The 20,894-nt window shown below is 32.9% G+C and overlaps 1 protein-coding gene across 3 annotated transcripts in view; it reads left to right on the top strand.

Moving 5' to 3' along the window:
* Nucleotides 1–20,894, top strand: part of LOC123670737 (heterogeneous nuclear ribonucleoprotein K) — a 188,005-nt gene that overhangs the window by 124,378 nt on the left and 42,733 nt on the right. For all 3 annotated transcript variants that reach the window (XM_045604273.1, XM_045604272.1, XM_045604271.1), the window contains 5 exons: nucleotides 408–509; nucleotides 2,987–3,043; nucleotides 7,477–7,520; nucleotides 9,070–9,142; nucleotides 13,361–13,465. In XM_045604273.1, the coding sequence (XP_045460229.1) occupies nucleotides 420–509; nucleotides 2,987–3,043; nucleotides 7,477–7,520; nucleotides 9,070–9,142; nucleotides 13,361–13,465 (369 nt within the window). In that variant the 5' untranslated portion in view covers nucleotides 408–419. The remainder of the gene's footprint in view (nucleotides 1–407; nucleotides 510–2,986; nucleotides 3,044–7,476; nucleotides 7,521–9,069; nucleotides 9,143–13,360; nucleotides 13,466–20,894) is intronic.

Here is a 20,894-nt window from a genome sequence, read left to right as displayed (position 1 = left end):
AATTTCTTCGGGAGCAAACTCACAAGAAATTGATCAAATATCATCTGAATCTCTGAAACTGAGGAACGTCATATAAAAATGATTGAATAAATGAGAAACATACTTAATCCATCCATCTCCAGCATCACCAAGAGTACCAACAATACTAAGGCCCAAAACGACAATACATCAAATATTTCTTATAATAATTGTACCTCCAATATTGATATTGATCCATAAGAAATTTAAACTCGAGCATAGACAATATATTCCGATTATACGAACCCTTCACTAGACGTATAATCGAATATTGTCTATGTTCTTGTTATATTATAACTGATTATTCTGTACTATGTAATATATTGAGTGAATAAAATAAAATAAATTACTATTAACGTGTATCCTAATTTTTTCTAATTTTCTTATAGGTAGAGCTAGCCATGAAGCGTGAGGCTGACGGTGATATGGGATCCCCACAAAAAAGAACTCGCAGAGGTGATGAGGAAGTACGTCTATTAATACCAAGCAAGGTAAGCAATTGCTTTCTTATTCAATATCGATATATTTATGGAGTTCATTTCGATAAAAACATATTAATACATATTGAAATAAATTTAAAACCTGCATCCTAAAAATCATGATTCAATATGTATAGGTACCGCTGAAATAGGACCATTTTTAAAGTTGATTTTTGTCATACCGAATTATATAATGTGCAAAAGCCAAATCGCATAAATTCATTATCTTCTCAGCGTATTCTGTAAACAAATATACAAACCAATCACTACACCTATACGGAGAGATAAAGTTTTGCCGATGTTTTTATTTGAACTCTTGTCTCATACGTTGAAATGTATGATGCCCCGTTTACATTTCCTCTGCTGATACTGAGATTTTATCTACACATGCTTTATCTTTATACGCTTTATTAGTGTGACGTCACACACCGCCATTTTTGGTTCTCCTGTCAGTGTTCGGAATCCAAACAAATAAATTGTCATTCAAATTAGTACAGTGACGTTGAAGGAATGGGCTTATTTTCATAAATAAGAGTATTTGAGGAACGATTTCAGTATTAATTGATAGACAGAAGGAACGAGGTTAATACCAGTCAGTTTGAATCCTGTATCATTCCCCAGATTTTGTAAAAAGCCGTGTTTATTAGTTGAACTTCAAGTTCGAACTTACTGGCATTTATCTCGTGCCTTCTGTCTATCAATTAATAGTAAAATCGTTCCTTAAATAATTTTATTTATGAAAATAAGACAATTTCTTCAACGACAACGTACTAATTTGAATGACAATTTGTTTGTTTGGATTCCGAACACTGACAGGAGAACTAAAATGGCGGTGTGTGACTAATAGAGCGTATTGTTTTAAATTAATAATTTTTGTAGTGCTCTATCTCAAAAGAAGAGTGTCCCAAATTCGATGCTCACCGAACGTATCTCGAGAACTATAGGGACCTCTGATCTCTTTCTTCGAAATAATGAGATACTAGAAAGTAGATCATAGATATCGTGATTCGTTCTCGAGAGACTGCTTCAAATATTTCGCAAAATCTTGGTTTCTGTTCAAGATATTCAAAACATTCTGAAACGTAGGTACACAATGCTCCTCACTTATCTCCATGAAAAAATTTAACGGGTTGAGATCAAAATTGTTAATTTGTGCATTTCGGTTAATCGAACCATTATTGAAAATTGAAGTTAATGAAAAAAAACACAAATTAGACAATTTTCAAAGTACAACTTATCAACATGAAACAATTCGCAAAGGCGTTCTGAAGACACTAAGATTGCAACAGAAACTGTTTTACGTAGTTTTCCTGGTACCATCTAGAAATAATGAGTTTCTTTTTTCATTTTCTTTCAGATCTGAAGGCAAATAAGTTCAGTATTATTCAATAAGATTTGTGAATATTCGAAGGAATATTATAATGGATTTCGGTAATAAAAACGTAAGCGTGAATAAGGGAATTGACCTAAATTTTTTGAATGTTTTTTATTGATTTCGGTAATCACATAATATTATATCTGTATAGTTTAATTTTTGCAATAATCTTGAAAGCAATAATATTTCTGAATAGAGAATGAAGAGACCATCCACTTGATGTATCACAAGTGCCTACTTCCCAATTTGAAAAATTAGGGGTCTTACCTGTCTTAATGGGGTTGAAGATGGAATTCGTATTTTTACGAAGGAAAACGACAATTTAAAATTTGAATTTGACGTATTTCGGGATTTTTTAGTTCTCCATACTCAAAAAATGTAATTCACGTGTTGGTTAAAAAAATAATACTCAATGAAAACACCATTTTATACATTCCATTATATATATTTCTGTCAATTCAATTTGATTTTGGTATTTCATACATGTTTGTTTAATAAACATTGGAAGGAAGTTTCATTCCACCTAATATCTATCATATATTTAATTCCTGTTAAGAGGGAATACCACCATGGAACTGCTCAGTTCAAAACGAATTTATAGATTTTTCCTCTTACAACTACCGATTTTTCATAAAGTTTCTTTAAACAATAATCTACAATGACAATATTTTTAATATGAAAAAAATGTTGGTGACTTTTCGTTTATCGCAAAATAATTCATGATATATTTTCAATGTACAAAGCACTGATATATTTTTAAAATATTAAAAAAAACTTCCAAAAAATCATTACAAATGAGGTGAAACTATGATTTTGTGAAAAATAATGAATCGTAGTGAATTTGCAACTTCGTACAAAGTACAAAGTTTGCATAAGCGCCAGAAGGGAAATGAATAATTACCTAATGTAAGACTAATACGCAGAAAGCCACGAGGTGGTAATCCCTCTCAACCTAAAACAACAGGCGATATTCTGAAATGTCTGATAGTTGGGAACAGCCTTGCCGGGATACCTTATACCATAATGGATCCTCGAATGAACCATAGTGTGAAATTTGTATTATTTTCTTCAATAATTTGATTTCTTCTACTTATCGGTTCTCAATTATTTTCAGGTTGCCGGTTCCATTATTGGTAAGGGAGGCTCAAACATAACGAAACTCAGAAGTCAGGTCAGTATTCATTATAGACTAAAGCATAATTTTTTTTATCAATATAAACTAGTTATCTGATCTCTATAGACCTCATCATTCTGATATAAAATAATCTTCACCATTAATGATAACAATCAAGTAGTTTAGACCATTACGAGGTCCGAACGGCAAAGACTCATTTTGTTTCGTATTATTTAGATTGATCGAATGGTCAGAGTTCTCTTTCATCATTGGGTTTTCAGATTTTGTGTTTTTTCGAAAAGTTTATAAACTGGGGTAAATAATTGTGCGTCGGTTGAAGTTTTTTCCATAAATTGAAGAAATTCAGTTCCCTTGGGTTCATGGTAATGAAAGAATTGGCTTGAAATTGATATTCGTCATCCAACTATAAATTTAGATCTCGATCGAATTTGCATTTTTAAAATTAACAATTTTTAAATATTCACTGAACCCCTAGTCGAAATATTTCCATCAATCAACTTAATGCATGATCCGAACTTACCCTTCAAATTACGAATTGCGAATGGCGGACGGATACAATCAAATTTGAGGACGGATTCGTCATCAGTACGTCGAACTTCATCGTTTGAGACCGTTTCTGGCTCAAAATCCGAAATTGAGGGATATTGTGATGACAGAATAGAATGGTCTGTACGGAGAACGAGACGTCAAAAATAAGTAAAGCTCTGACGTGGAGTAGGAAGCTTCTGAGCACTCGTTACTCATACGCCTATTGATTCCTTATGCCCGCCACTCACGAAGCGCGAGCGTTTGGTAGCAAGCGTCGAAGAGATTCCAGTCGGGCAGTCAAGTTCATACTCTGATTTACAGTCGTGCGGCCGTGTCCCGAGCTGTCTGACTGTAAAACTATCCGTACGCTCGACTATGGGAGCCTCGTGAGTGGCCGCCTTTAGAGACTATTAGGCCAATTGAAAATCCCCGGTCTGATGCACAGATGGCGGTGCTAGTATTAAATCCATATGATTTTTAGTTAGTACCAACCTTCAAACCTTAGGGTATTTTTATTAGAAAACCTTTCATATCTGATTCGTTGTCAGTTTTTCAATCCGCTTCGAGGATATTGAAATGGCTTGTTTTTTCATTTCTACATAGTCTCATATTAGGATGAAGACCTATAAAGGATCTGCGTGGACAAAACGATAATTCCTGCCTTATTACCAATTCAATCTCCCTCTTTCACCGCTTCGACGTAGCACGACCAATGTTATCCCAGTTTATGAACCGTTAGAAATTTGCCACTCAATAGAGTTAGCTGCCCCTAACGAAATGACTGTAACAAGTTGCGATTCAATTGAAACATTCTTGATATGATTCATGACAAGAAGCAACAAGTTACTAATTCGACTAATTTCACGGAGAATTAAATGCTTGTTCCTTTTTTTTCCTCTTCTGTATTTTACGTATTTGTCTTACATTGTTAAAAATAGTTATATTTCACTCATATTTTTCTTGTTGAAATTTATGGACTTCCAATCGGTCGAATTGGCAAATTAATTATGAAAAGATCCGAAACTCAATCCCCTGGGGTATCTCAGCTGCTAACCTGGAACAGTTATCAAGTTCTCCTGTTTGTTTTTTAATATGAAATGTCGCAATTCGCCTCAGAGGAGATGTCTTAGGGCGACTCCAAAACGCATTTTTTCTTTCTGGTAATTCCCTACGGAATTCTTGGAAATCTGGATAATGGATCCTAGGCTCTTATTCACTTTATTGATAGCTTTTTTTTAGAAAATTAAGTTATTTTACTTTCAATCAATATCGGGATGAATTTCCGTCAAGTAAAGACACAAATTAATTTATTAACATAATATATTATTTCAAAACGTCTCCTAATTTGTAAGAACATTTTTCTTCAGTTTTCCATTATTAGTGAATAACATTTTCATTATGTTGAAGTTGATAAACGTGCATAGTGTTCAGAATTAGAAAATATTTCATTTTTTGTATTTCTTTTATTCGAGTGCTGCTTTGCTTATATTGATATATGAAATGCGATAAATACTAATTCGTTATTTTATTTACTCACAAATTACTCATACTAAAATTAGTAAGTACAATCAAGTGTGTAAGGCACGTGAAGGTTTGGTGAATGCAATTGTGAACATTTTTACTCCCACTTCCTCATTGCTCTTAAGTACAATGTTGCCAAGTTATAACATAATAAATGATATAGAATGTCGGACAATCGGACATTCCTCAAATGTTTCTTTTTATTCAGTTCGTTTAAAATATTTTATAGGCAGTACGTAAAGAAGAGACGTTATTATGTTGAAAGAGGCAGTTTGTAGTTCGATGTATTTTGTATTTATATTTCAGTTGATTTTTATGAAAATTCAATCGATATTTGGCATTGAAAATATTTCGGAGTACTGCAAAATCATTTTATACAAAAAATTCATATTTTTTTTCTCCTTGAGTTGGCAATAAACATAGTTATTCAGCCACACACAAAATATTCACGCTAGGTGTTTTATATCAGTATGCCATTTTCACTAACGTGTTCTACCAAAATATCATATACGTTTTTGTTCTCCGAGGCTAGAAGAGTCTGAAGATTTACTGGAAGTTCGTCTTTTTCACCGGTTTTGCTACAACTAAACATCAGATGGTTTAGAACTGCAATTTCTTTGTCTTCTGTACATAAGGGAGAATTTGTGATACCAATCTTGTGTAAATGCTCAGGGAAGTCCGTGATTGATTTTCATTCTCGTAATTAATCAATATTATTAATTAATATTAATAATTATTAATTCATATTATTGTTTATTATTTCTCTTATCTCATAAAATATCCAAATTATTGAAAAATGACTTTGTAATTTTGAAAAAATGTGTATTTTTTGTCAGGACTTGAATTGGATGGGGATGTTTCGTTAGGTACCTCTTAGCTTTTTTGATCAAATGATTTCACAACTAGGCCAACAATTCCGAAATGTGTGAACGTCTGAACAGGGTCAGCCCGGAAAAATAAAATTTTGAAGCCCTGATTGTCTTATTGACGTAGGTACCTTCATTGACAGCTATTGATTTGATGTGTTATTGATGATTAACCAAAAAAAAAAAATTTTTCGGTGGTGCATTTCAGAACCTATTTGTATTCTAGTTGAGAGCGCCTATTCGATTTCTTCAATAAAATTGGCGCTTGCCAATTTGGCAAATATGTATATGTTCCTTCAATGATACTTAAAATACCATCTTTACCTTAAACACCAAGCCCTCATAGTTTCGGAATTATGAATTTTTGTAAGGATTTCGGATAAATGACCCTGTGTTGGGCTCTTTCATTGAAATTTTTCACATTATTACTTTTATTTATTTTTTTAACGAGATATTTTGCGTTGAAAGAGGACATAATTATCCAAAGCGTAAAATTATTTTCGAATAATAAACCCAAATATAATGCGTGGTTAGCAAACATACCTAGGTAACTAGTTGATATTTTGGTTAAACGTTACTCTTTGAAGTAAGAGATTTCTTCACAAGTCATCTAATTTTTGTTGCTTTTACTCGGCTCTTAGCGCATCAATTTTTTTTTCGTCATTTTTGAAAGTGTTGCTCACAGCAGCCATTGAATAAGCTTGTATGCATTATTTTTTCTAGACGATCTGAAATGAATAAATTATTAGATTTCATTCAAAAGTATAATGAACTCTTTAGGATGATAAAACTTGAGGTATTAAACCAACTTGATACTTTTTTCTGCATTGTTTTCGCTCATTACATTTTTCCCCTACTTCTGCTTAATTTTTTTTACTATCCAAATTCAGCTTTCGAACTGTGAAATATATGTTTTCGGTTCATTTCAATTCAGGGTATTTATACGATTTCTGTTGAACCAACTTGAATAGTGACTTTCATGGAGTCAAATACAAACAAAATTCGTTGAACATAAAATGTAACCATAGAAGTTAATATTCTTGTCATTCATTTTTTCTTCAAGAATAATTTCAAGATAACTATTTCCACTCCAACGATGTTTGCATTAGTTACTATTATCGACTACTAACGGCCATCGATATTTTCCATGAAAAAACAGAATACGAGAAGTTCTAACTCTATGGGTGCTTGTGTTTTTGAGCAATGAGAAGTCTTTAGAGTAGCTTTTCATAGAACATAGGACAAAGAGTTAGGAAAATGGACAAAATATTATGTATTCATCCAATGTCACGTGGTTTACAATGCTATCAACTACTCATTGAAATACCTCCAATGAATCGCCTCATGAATGTGGAACCATAATCAACAGAGCCCACGCGAGTGTGACCACTCACTTGCGTCCGCCCTTTCTTTAATTTTAAGATTACAGCACCCTCCAAGTAACTTGTTACCAAACTACGTTAACTAATGACTTCGTTTGTCCCCCGGCTGTTCCTGTGCCCATTCACGTGACTGCCCGCCAATGCCCGCCATTTTCAACATTTTCATCAACAGTACAAAGCCTCCATAACGGTCCCTGATTGTCCGGGCCCTGAACGGTAAAAAAAAAATTCCACTCTATTTAGTTGTTCTCACTCCAACCCTGGTTGCACTGCAAAACACGCATTTTAATGCTTTCCTCTCATTCTATGTAACTCATTTTTCTCTCACTTGATCAAGAAATTCATGTAAGTGATATATCCTAGGTTCGGCGACAATATGTGATGTTAACAATGACCGGGAATACAAGGAGAGTACACATCGCGTCTTTCTACGAAGCATATATTCATTTCAATTATATCCAATTAGTAATACACCCATATCTTAAAATGGTTATTCACCAAGCAATAACGATCATTTATATGAACGATTTTCTCTGATATCCTGAGATAAATAAAGTATGAACCCTTCTTTAGGATGATCTGCATAATAGATGCAGATTACTTATTTGAATTTATACAACATGACCAGGAAACAAATATTTGCAATACCTTCACATCATGGGCGAATTCAAATTATTGAAGTGAGCGTTACTATTGTCAAGTTTTGAGGTACCCATAATTAACGAAATTCAGGCTAGGAAGGCATTTCAGATGTGTCTTGAAAAACCATTACCTAACAGAAAATTTTGAAATGAACAGGATATATCATAATTTATTCTCTAGAATAGGTCAAATTTCTTAAATAAATGTTTTCTTGATTCGGTGAATGAATGTATTTTTTTTATCAATTTTAAATTCAATGCTTAATTTTTTAGTTTTCGAGTTTCTTCAATTATTTCTGTGGTGCAACCAGTTTATGTCAGTTTTGTCCCAAAGGTGCGTCCCCTAACCTAGCGTATGTCGCTTCGCCTTAGGTTGCGGACAATTATCAATTTTTAATCATAATAGTTTTTTACAGGTCCCACATTAACGAAGATATTGAATTTTCCCACCCAAGAGAGGAATATAACCGATTTATCTTTCTCTGTTGTAACAGTATTCAAGCCTCTTATTCATGAATTATGTTATGATCCCAGTGGAGCGGGAACCATGAGGAATTCCAGAAAATATTTCATTTGATAACTTATGGATGGAAAAAAGATGTTCCGTTTTTATCTACCTTCTAATGTCACCATTCAATTCGTTCATACATGTCATATCAACTGACCACATTGAGAAGATAAATCTATCTTCCTTCCAATATTTCCAACATTTCATAATCGGCGAAATTCCTCCTTCTTTTTTGCCAAAATTTTTCACAGTTCTATTATGGCCTAATTGCTGGGAATGTATCACAACTATTAAGTGAATGATATTTATCTACGATTTCCATCATTTATAAATTTTATTTCACACCAAGATGGTTCTGCCATAAGGGATTTAATGAGGCATATACTAATTATTCTACTGACTACTGAAATGGAGAAAAGTAATTTAGAAAATGAAAATGATTTACACTGATATGAAGCCGATTTATTTATGAACATTTTATATTGTACCTTTTTGCATATCTTTTTGTTAAAAGTAAATATAATTCTAATTTTTAAGAATTAACTAGCTTCATGTCAGTTTGTATCCATATATTTCTTAAAAATCAAAATATTCTCTAATTGAATTTATATTCCAGGATATTGACATTATCTTCGGACTTGGATACCATCTGTAATATAATCAGCGATGTGGTACCTAATCTTGAGGAAGTAAGTTGATACTATTTTTAGTTACAATATACCTTTTTTGTGACTTGTGACAGATTTATGAAACAATAAATTTGTGCAATAATAATAATAATAATATATAATGCATATTTTCACGATCCGAAGCATCCAGCTATGCTGAATTTCAGTCATATCAATTATGTGGGAAGAAGTCAAAATAGGAGTTGTGTAAGGATCGTTTTTTTCATGAAAATTAAGTTAACTGGAATTGTTTCTCATTATTATGATTTTCCACGTATCAATCTTACATTATATGAATTTAATCAGTTAAATTATGAAAATATTCTAAGAATTAATTAAATTAAAAACAAAACTTTGCTTCTAAAGCTCTTGAGCGCTCGCGTTCTTTCTTAAAAACAAAGAACTATATATATTTATTTATCATCACCAGTAATAACATAAACATATGTTAATTTATGGCATATATATGTAAATGACATTCGCCAGTTTTGTGGAAGCCACGATCCATCGCTTACCTTTTGGAAATTGAAAGGAATTTGGAATTAAACTCCTCTATCAAAATCAAATAAATTATTATCGTAAATGTTTCGTAATAATAAAATGAAAGAATATATAATCAGAGGACTTTGTCCTTCCATAATTTGTGATTGAATTGAACGAGAAAATTCTAATATTCTCTTTCGCTAAAACCTTGCAATTACCGTTTCAATCAATCGCGTCATTAAAACCAGAGAAAATTTAAGAATAGCATCAAAAAATGAAAATTAAACATGGAGTACTCAATTTTAAATTTCACACAACAGCTCTCCTGTGGATGAATATGAAGTTCTATTTATAAAACCCATATATTGTGATTTTGCTAAACAAAAACATGTAATTCTAACTAGAGTTACCATAAATGGTCGCAATAATATGTTAGGCATGTCTTTGTTTTTTGGATCCAGTATTTGGTCGATAACGGATAGAAAATTATATGTAACATCATTTTATGTTATTGTACAGTGCATCACATTTTGGGTGGGACTGCCTTGTTATTTAAGATAGAGTCTTGCGGTTTTCACGTTCCTGTCCTACTTTTTCGTGAAACTAAAGTTGGTGTATTCAGATTTTGCATAACTGTTTCCGTTCAAGAGATACAGGGTGATTTTGGAAATTGATACTTTTCGGACCCCTCCTTTATCTCCGAAGTTGATAGAAATAATGCTGAGGTAAAAACTACGTCTGATTCAGAATTTTGCGTAGAATCCAGTGGCGTTACTCAATTTTTTTTTTCGGGGTATGGTTTTGAAGATTCAACACAAACCTATATTTTTTTTAATGGAACACCCTATATATCATTACTTCGTTGAATTCGTTATTTTTTTCCCTTCAAAATGATGTGTAATACTTCATAGGTCAGAAATGTTAAAAAAACACTGAAACATCGAATAATGATGATTTTCTGTTAATGAGCAATTGATTTTCCATTTGAAAAAAAGGATTAATTGGATAATTTTCATTTGTGATTTTTATTTATATTAGAGTAAGCAAACAAATGTAATCACTCATCACTAATATGAAAAACGAAACGTAGGTACCTACCTAATAGCAACAAATGAATAATAAAAAAATTCATAAACATTGCATAATATCTTACAGATTAAACTGTTCGAATTGCTGTCCATTTTCCCTAATACATATAATATACTACAGTAAAAGACATAACTGTCTCGAAGATCTTCGTGCATCAACAGAGGCAGTTTTCCAGGATTTACAAAACCGCCCTTTTATAATATTAGATGCACTCAGGCGTATTGAAAAGTTTTGTCAATTATGTATTAGAGGAAAATGGACAGTAATTTTAACAGTTTAAGCTGTAAGATATCATGCAATGTTTATGAATTTTTGTATTATTTATTTGTTGCTATTAGGTGGGTACCTACGTTTTGTTTTTCATGTTAGTGATGAGTGTATTATATTTGTTTGCTTACTCTACTATAAATAAAAATCACAAATGAAAATTATCCAATTAATCTTTTTTTTCAAATGAAAAATCCATTCAGCATTATTTCTAATAACTTCGGAGATAAAGGAGGGGTCCGAAAAGTATCAATTTCCAAAATCACCCTGTATCTCTTGAACGGAAACAGTTATGCAAAATCTGATTAGACCAACTTGAGTTTCACGAAAAAGTAGGACAGGAACGTGAAAACCGCAAGGCTCTATCTTAAATAACGAGCGAGAAACCTGGCAGTCTCACCCAAAATGGGATGCACTGTACAATCAATAAACACAAAATTTTTGCACCACCTGATTTTACGATTTCTTTTATTTCATCTCATTCGATTAGTGTCATAGCATTCCCTTCGGTTGAAATTAATTTTTTCATCTCGATGTTAGACTCTCCAACCTGAATTAATTCATATGAGAACTTCATTACAAAACAATTGACTCTCCATCAAAATCTCCTGCGTTCTGTAATTCTATCACGGAGTAGCTAGTAGTTTTCGATGCCTATATAATCTGTTTAAACTACTACTTCATCTCTTTAGAAGGCCTGAATTTCAACCTAGCAATTCAAATATCAGTCCCATACCCATACAGTCAATTTCTCGAGGTGCTTACAAAAAAATGTAACATCACCTAAAGGCCCGAATCTAGCCAGCTTCTTATGCTGAAGTGAACCTCTTAGGTGTCTAAATGTCGAATTCAAATAGTGAGAAAAACGCACCAACAAAAATCGAATGTTGTATGTAACCCAACTGAAACCATTCAGATTGCTGGTGTTCTCTCTGGGACCGTTAATATATATTTACTGGTTATTTCTTTGTAGGTATTAGTTACGCTTGAGTTTTCGAAAGCTTAAAATCTATTATGTAAATATTCCTCATTCCCTAATATCATGTAAACTGAAAGATAAACTGAACAAGTTTTCACTTATCAATGTGTGTAATACTTTTGTTTACGATACTTTCTATTTTAGTTTTATAGAGTTTGAGAAATTCCCATTTTCAATTTCGTATACCTTATTATATGAGCTCTACTATCAATCTTAAATGTTTATTATTTGTATTAAATGTTTCGATATACATAAAACTAATCATGAGAATTATCAGAAAGCCACGCTCAATGAATAAAGTGAACAGTTTGTCTGAGTGGTGTCCAAAATATTTGACCATTGTTTCATCAATCGTCAAATTTTTATGGAAATTTCCCCAGTGACGAAAAATCGAATTCTATTAATTGTCAGTTGCATGATTTATACATTTTGTCTGCAACTAATTCATTACTAGAAAAACGTATGCGGACGCCATTTTTTCTGAGCGACATTGAATTATGCTCACAAAGAACAACACGTTGGGAAAACTGTTAAAACAGACATTTCAGAGGTTATTTTCTAACTGTTCAGAAAACCGCTCTCTGATCACTTTAGGATCTGGGACCGTATTCTCGACAAGTGATCTTTCAAAACGTATACGTTCTTTCAGTGCTAATTACACTGAATGAACGTATACGTTTTGAAAGATTACTTGTCGAGAATACGGTCCCTGTGAGCGCTCAGGAATTGCACTTTCCGCTGAACGCATTATTATCACCAATCCATTGTGTGAAAACTATATTTGTAACTTAATTAAGTGTAATATATTTTCAAGATATATGATATAGGTAATATCTACAATGAAAATAAATATATATACAGGATTCCGGATTTTAGGAGAACACTAGTAAGGACAGTCCCGAAACAATGTGCCATTCAATTTTTTCTAGCTCAAAAGTCAAAGGGATTCTGAGATCCTCTTACAAGGTAACGAATTTGGGATACCCGATACATTGCGTTTCCAAAAGTTCTCTATTCCTTTCATCTCATACCATAATGGGTCATTATTCAGGTGTTTTTAATATTTTCGGCACACATCCGGTTTTCTGATTTTTTTTTAAGAACATTATTGAAATTTCCTGTATTTTGAAATACGTGTTGAAATTGTTGATTGTACTCATTCATGTTGTATTACACTGAAAATTTCATCGAAATTGAATGAGCCATACCAAAGTTATTCGTAGAATCTCTCGAATAGGACAAATCACCCTATAGAGTCTCAAATGAGGCTCCCAACCATAACCCAATCATTGTTTCGAAACTGTCTTGACTAGTGTATAGTTCTCCCAAAATCTGAAGGTCTGGCCCTGTATATATACCTATGTAAAAATATATTATTTATTCCAAAATCATCAATTCATGTAATTATTTATTTTTTGTAGCATGGATCAGGATCTAAAGAATTGGACTTACGCATGCTTATCCACAGAAGTCAAGCAGGGTGTGTTATAGGAAAAAGCGGTCAGAAAATAAAAGAGATTAGAGAGGTAAGTGACCTTTGTTTATGTAGTAATATTTAAAGAAAAGCAATTATTGTTGCAAATGAACAATGTAGTCAGAAATTATTCAGAATGGGCCGTTGATACCGGTTTTCAGATGTAATATTTTTTAAGGCCTTTTCCATATCATTATGACTCCAGTGCGTGTCGAATGTGTCGATAGATTCAAATTTTTCTAGATCCGTTATTCTTGCAGTTTGTGAATTGTTATATAATCTTTTAGGAATCTAAATTTATTATTGGAGTAGTATTTCCTTATCTTCGGGCAGTTTTTTTATACAGGGTGTTTCACGAATGATTGTACAGGCTTTCAGGGTAGATGGAGGACATTTTGGTGAGTCTGAATCAGTGCTCGAAACATATCCTAACTATATTAGTTTGAGAGATACAGGCTATTTTTATGTATTTTATCAAAAACTTTCAATCGGCATAACTTCTGAACGCCTGCACGGATCTTCATGAAAATTTGAGGGAATGAGTATGGGCCAATACCTAATATGACCTGATGACTTGTCGATAGCGCAGGTCCAGACTGAGAAAATTATATTCTTTATTCCACATCTTGTAAAACAAAGTGAAATTCTCCACAGAATCTATAATAATAATGAAATAATGGCACATTTCGCATCAATGTTTTATGAGCTATTGAATATCTGAAATTTTCGAATCATAGTAAACGCGGACCTTTGTTTTTTCGAATAATGCGTTAATTTATATTGAATGAATTTAATTTCTGAGTAAAATTACTTAAGGCGGCATTTCTAAACTGTAGGGGATCCTCCTAAGGGGAGGCGAGCATACAGAAGGGAAAAATTTTAGAAATTTAAAAAAATTAAAAACTGGCTGAAATCATACAAAACGAAATACTTTTCGACATCTTATTTACATTTTCGTAAATAAATGCTTTTATACCCTTTTCCCCATCAATTTTCGTATGTGTTTTGTTCTCGAAAATTTCCTCTTGGAATATTGCTTCCATCAATCAAGAGCCTGTACAGGGTGGGCAAATTTCGATGTTTTAGCACTACAACTTTTGAACCAGAGGAAATAGACAAAATCTGATACCCACTTCTCGATCTCTTTTTCTGAGAAACTAACAAGGGTAGTATTCATTTTTGGCCACCTTCTTTTATTTTCGAGTTATAAGCGAAAATTGGAAAAATGGCGATATCGAAAATCATTTATATCTCCGCTAATACTGAGGATAGAGCTCTGAAATTAAAACATTATACAGGCACTTTTTTAAGTAGAATCCAGTGGCGTGCTCGTATTTTCAAAAGGGTTTTCAATTACGAAGCTATGACCCAAAGTTATGTTTTTTCAAATGGGAACACTAGATTTTGTGCCATTTTCTGAAAGCTCAATTTTTCCTGATTTCAAAAATATATAACATCGCATGATTCGTATCAAAATAAATAACAGAAAATGGTCAAAAAGCTTTTTTTACCTAAGAGTCTCAATATTTCTATGGTTTCAACTGTTGATGAGCCTTTCTATAACAAGAGTAGTGTCCTTCCGTCAATCTGATTATTTCTATGCTTTTCACTTATTTTTACAAAATTCGAATCTATATTTATTTTATACAAATAGTTTCGAAAAGATAAATGAACTTGGAAAAAATTTCCTAGGTAGCTTGAACACAGTTTCAAAAATTCATCTATTGAAATATCGAGAAGAAGTGTCGACTGTGCATTGTGCAATTGTTATCATTATTAGGTTAAATATTATTTCTTGTTTGTCCCTTTGTAATTAAATGTTCAATCATATATGCATTGTTTCATATGCTGTTTAAAATGGATTGGTACTTGTGCGTATTGATTCTGGAGACCTATGTAAATAATCTCCTGATACATGCATCTCAATACAACTCTTTCGATTGAAAAATTCGATCTTGTGGTTTCTCCGTTATTTCCAAATCAATTTTTAGATAAAAAAATTTATAAAACATATCTAGATTCGAATTTTGTAGAAATAAGTGAAAAGCATAGAAATAATCAGATTGACGGAAGGACACTGCTCTTGTTATAGGAAGCTCAATTTTTCTGTGTTCATCAACAGTTGAAACCATAGAAATATTGAGACTCTTAGGTGAAAAGAGGTTTTTGGCCATTTTCTATTATTTATATTGATCCGAATCATACGATGTTATATATTTTTGAAATCAGGAAAAATCAAGCTTTCAGAAAATGACACAAAAATCTAGTATTCCCATTTGAAAAAACATAACTTTGGGTCATAGCTTCGTAATTAAAAACCCTTTTGGAAATACGAGCACGCCACTGGATTCTACGTAAAAAAGTGCCTGTATAATGTTTTAATTTCAGAGCTCTATCATCAGTATTAGCGGAGATATAAATGTTTTTCGATATCGCCATTTTTCCAATTTTCGCTTATAACTCGAAAACAAAATAAGGTGGCCAAAAATGAATACTACCCTTGTTAGTTTCTCAGAAAAAGAGATCGAGAAGTGGGTATCAGATTTTGTCTATCTCCTCTGGTTCAAAAGTTGTAGTGCTAAAACATCGAAATTTGCCCACCCTGTACAATCATTCGTGAAACAACCTGTATATGTATTCGAATTACTCTATCGCCTCACTTTTTGATTTCTTCTTTTCCTGGTATATATGTAATGCCTTTCTCCGATCGTTGGATCGTTTCTAAATTTGGTCACCATATCGTTAAATAACTTGTCCTTTAACTTCATTGGTAACTGCGATTGAATTTCCATTAGTTTGGACAAACCTTTCTTTTCGGTTAGTGCCGAGGTTATTCTCCACGCTGATTATAATTTGGTATCTACGTCGGTTTTTCCATTGCGCTGTATCATATGTTTCTATAACGACAAAATTCTAGTGTTTCGAGTTGAGTTTCCCTGCTATGATCGTTGGCCTCTCGTCAATGGAGAAGGAGGTTACATCCTTTTCTTCCATGCCGCTGTTGGGTGATCTGTAAACATAATATATTAATTTTAAATTTTTTAGTAGTTACTCTCTATTTTTTTTCTATACGGCTTACTTGAACTGCGGGTAACTCATAGTGTTCAACTTGTGCTTTTTTAAAATTTAAGTTATAGTTTTAAATTTTTTATAGGTCGTATTATTCATTCACTTCGGAATAATGCTATCAGTCTGATCTGTTATTCTATGAAGGTGATCTTCTGTTCCATAGTCGCGTTCGTGGTACTTACAGACTTACAGTTAGCGTCATTCTTCCTATAAATAGTGCCAACTTGCCTTCATTCGTTCATTTCTTTTTCTGTTTTTATTTCCTCTAATCTTCTTAACTTCCTCTTTTTTCGGTAATTCCGTATTTTTTCTCTTCTGCGCTATTGGTTCAGGAATTTTTGTCGTTTTAGTCGGTTTTTTAGGTTGCTTTTGCGAAAACTTGATGAAAGTATATAAGAGATGAAAAGTAGTGAATATGGAGAACCTGCTTCCCAAGAAACATTGTATGAAATTTTCCTTTCATTGTAAAAGAGATGCAAAACTGAAAGTACAAACAGTTATAAGTCACCTCAGAAAGAATTATCATTTACGATATTCTTTATTATTCATACAAGCTTAATACTCACAAAAAACTTTGAATAGACCTGACATCTTTTTTGATTCAAAGCGCACATTTTTTTCGGATACAATCCACATCTTTCCGCCAGGAGATAAATGACATGGTTCACCTTTAGTAAACGATTATTTGACTCGAAGTCAATAATCAATATACCTTAAGTCCATTGAACAAATTATTGAAAATGAGTTATTCATGTATAATAACAATTTTATTAAGCGTTATTCATTCTGCTCCGATGTCGATAAACGACAGAAATAAGCCGTTTTTTCATAATTAACATATACAGAATACAGTTCAGCCGAATATTATTTTTTCTGAGAACGCCGAGAAGGTCAATTTTTTATGAAGGGCACATGGCAATAGAATAATCGTTATTGCTAGAGTTATTTCCTCCATTTCAAAGATATCACAAGAAACCGAGTAAAAAAATCGATCAATTTTAAATGAGCCACGAACGTAGCTGTGAATAACGTCGTTGGCCGCTGGTTTTCATTGATTCCTCGAACCAATGACTTATTTTTCGGCTGTTCCATACATCCTTTCCACCCTCCTAACGACAGGTGAGCTCACAACTGCTCTCACCTGCCGACCCGCCATATAACCATCGCGTGCCGTGCCGCCACGTCGCCGTTTCCATCGGCCACCGCCGCCCAATCAATAACGACGCCGAGTGACTGCTCGCTACGATCGACACAACATGGTGCTCTCTTTTGACGGTCGCGATCGTGAAAGCGACACGCGTCGCTCCGGCTTCATCACGATTGCGTTATTGCAAATACTGCATTTGTTGACGATCGTTTAGTGGACCAAAACGTCTAGTGATCGGGAAGGTTCCGAGAAGGGTGGGGGACGGGGGTTTGACTAGGGACTGTGTGAGTGATAGATGTGCATCGGTTGTCCCCTCTCTCCAAGTATCGAAATTAACCACACTAGAGTTGATATCGTAAAAAGCGATAATTAATCCATGATTACATTCCGTAGAAGTTGAGGGCCGCGCCATATCAATAAATATGGAAAATCTCGGATGTTCAATTTAGTCATCATATAAAATATACTGCCGAACATAAAATTCCACCTAAATTCTTAGGTACCATTATCAGTACATTTTCTGTTCCACTGGTGTTGTATATGTAATGGGACATTTACTACTCTTGATGTTTATAAAAGACTTGCCCCTCATTTATCCTACTGGTTATTTGCTGATGACATATCTTTCGTCATTGCAGCTCGAAGTTGTGATGTGCTCCAGAGAGCTTGTGAAAAATAATAAACGGTAAGACAGCTTGTTTGTATTTCGGTTTGAGAAACTGAGAATGATTATCTGGGTTCTACGATAATTCCAGCAGATTGTACTAAATTCCTTGGGATCCACATGGATCGAAGTCCTAGTTGATGTCCCAAGCAAAAACATGTACAATGTTTTATTTCGCAATAAGTAGACTGAAAACTTCCTCACCACCTAGTTTCCTTAGTGATGTTTATAACAGCTTTGTTTACTGTTATATCTCATACAATATTCTTATATTATATACCTATCTCTTATTACCTCTTATCTCTTGATAAGAGTTTTCATTTTAGCTATAAGGTTTGCTTAAGTAATCCGCTCCAATTTCTATACCTAAAATTGACTGAAAGAATAAAAAATATAGGTTGTTATTTAAATATTTTAGGTTTGATGAATTTGAGTTGTTCAAGTTGATCTTCTCATGAATAACCTGTACTCAATTCTTGGTCCAAAACGCAAACAGTCTTATAAAACTACGTAGGTATTAGCCGGAGCGCAAATTAAGAAGGTTTTTTCGAAAACAACTTTTTCTGCAGAAATATTCAAATAATCGCCACCGTTCCTTTCATAAATATCCTATTAACTCATGAACCCTTGAGTTTTTATCCAAGTTATGGCATATTGCTGAAATAATAAGTTTAATCAATCTTATTATGCAATAATATACTGGCTTGAGCCATTTGAAATAAGAAAGTAGTAATCTGTTTTCGGTATAACCAGAAGTTGTAGAGATTTGAAAATATTTCAGGAGAAAGAATCATTGTTTCAAACCCAAAAACGCAAATTTTCAGCACCAAATTATGATTTTTCCATAAACCTCTAATTGGCCATCGCCCTGTATATGACAACAAGAAGTTCAAGCCCTTTCGCTCAGCCGGATATAAAATAGTATAAATTCACTTTAAGAATCGCATATAATTTTCGTTATTATTTTCCGATGATTAGTGATTTTGTCCATGCGCGCTCAGGTCGGCGTATGCTCAAGAGTTTCATTCCTCACCTGCTTGATTTCAACAAGTAATTATACAGTTTGATACTCATGTACCTGGATGATTACCGATAACCAGTCAATGATTGCTAAATCATGCATATTCCGAGTGAATTACGTATGGTTGGCTTTAACATATTTCAATATACATATGTATACAGAGGCAATAGGTAAAACTTCGAGTTTTTTAAATCTACAATCTACATGATTTTCGAAAATTTATTCTACAAATAATTCATCTGCTATCTCCTACAGTTTGAAAACGGTATCCATATATTATGGAGAGGATCCCCAAAAAAACATTTCCTATGAGATTCTAGATATAAAATGTCTAAAATAACAGGAAATACCTACATATTTCATCATTAGTTGTTGCTCTAAGTCTAGACAAGACATAACACATTGATGAAAAATTTGTAGATGTTGTTATGATGTTGCCAATTCAAACTAGAGTTAACTGTAAGACCAAAAAATATCGTGAAATTAACTTGTTTAATGAATTGTGAATCAAATCTCAATAAAAGAATTTTATCTTATGATTTAATGAACATAATTGTTTAATTATTAATAAAAATTATTTCCGATATGTAAATATTGTTGTTTAAAAATACTGTTCAAGGAGTTTGTTTTCACAAAACAATAAAAAATATATTTCATATCGATAACATTCTGACTTTAATATATTGTAATAATATGGTCTTTCACTATTGAATTGTCGTTTTTTCTGTCACAGAAAAAAATAGTGTATTATACACGGGAAAATATTAGATTCTAGCTCTCGGTTTTTTGTCTCCCTCCGCTTCGCGTCGGGAGACAACATAACCTCGAGCTAAAATCTAATACTTTTTTCCCTTGTATAATAAATAACTATTTTCAACTTATTATGTATTTGCTATAAAACCTCGTCATTTTTAAACCGAATATATATATATATATATATATATATATATATATATATATATATATATATATATATATATATATAACAAATCATAAGGATAAGGACAGTCCCTCTCAGAGAAATACCAACCGTAGCCGAAAGCCCGAAACACGTGTCTACGGTTGGTATTTCTCTGAGAGGGACTGTCCTTATCCTTATGATTTGTTTTATGAACAATTGCCCTCGTTATCCTTCCGACATGTTATATATATATATATATATATATATATATATATATATATATATATATATATATATATATATATATATATATTTTTTTTTTTTTTTTGAGTAAACTGTGCTTGAGTTCACATGAAGCCAGATCCAAAATAACATTGTCGTGTTCACTAATAAACTACATTTCCCCTGAACAATAGTTATTCATTTGCGATGCCTGCAATTTTCGAAGTTTGAGCAAAAAATGGTCTCAAACGATAGTTCGAGTAAATGATGATGATTCCGTCTTCAAATTGAATTATGTCCAATCGCCATTAGATTCGGATTCTGAATGATCAAGAAATCAGAATAGTCTGATTTTGCTCATTAACTTACCGAGACATTTAGGATCCGAATCTACCGAAGGTCGAACAGAATAGGCGTTCCGTAGATATAGGTGTTCGAAATAATGTTCTTTTGGTTT

The sequence above is a fragment of the Harmonia axyridis genome, chromosome 1 (genome assembly GCF_914767665.1).
Source record: "Harmonia axyridis chromosome 1, icHarAxyr1.1, whole genome shotgun sequence".
NCBI classification, from domain to species: Eukaryota; Metazoa; Arthropoda; class Insecta; order Coleoptera; family Coccinellidae; genus Harmonia; species Harmonia axyridis.
Note: the sequence above shows the minus strand (reverse complement) of the source record. Positions and strands in the feature narration are given on the sequence as shown.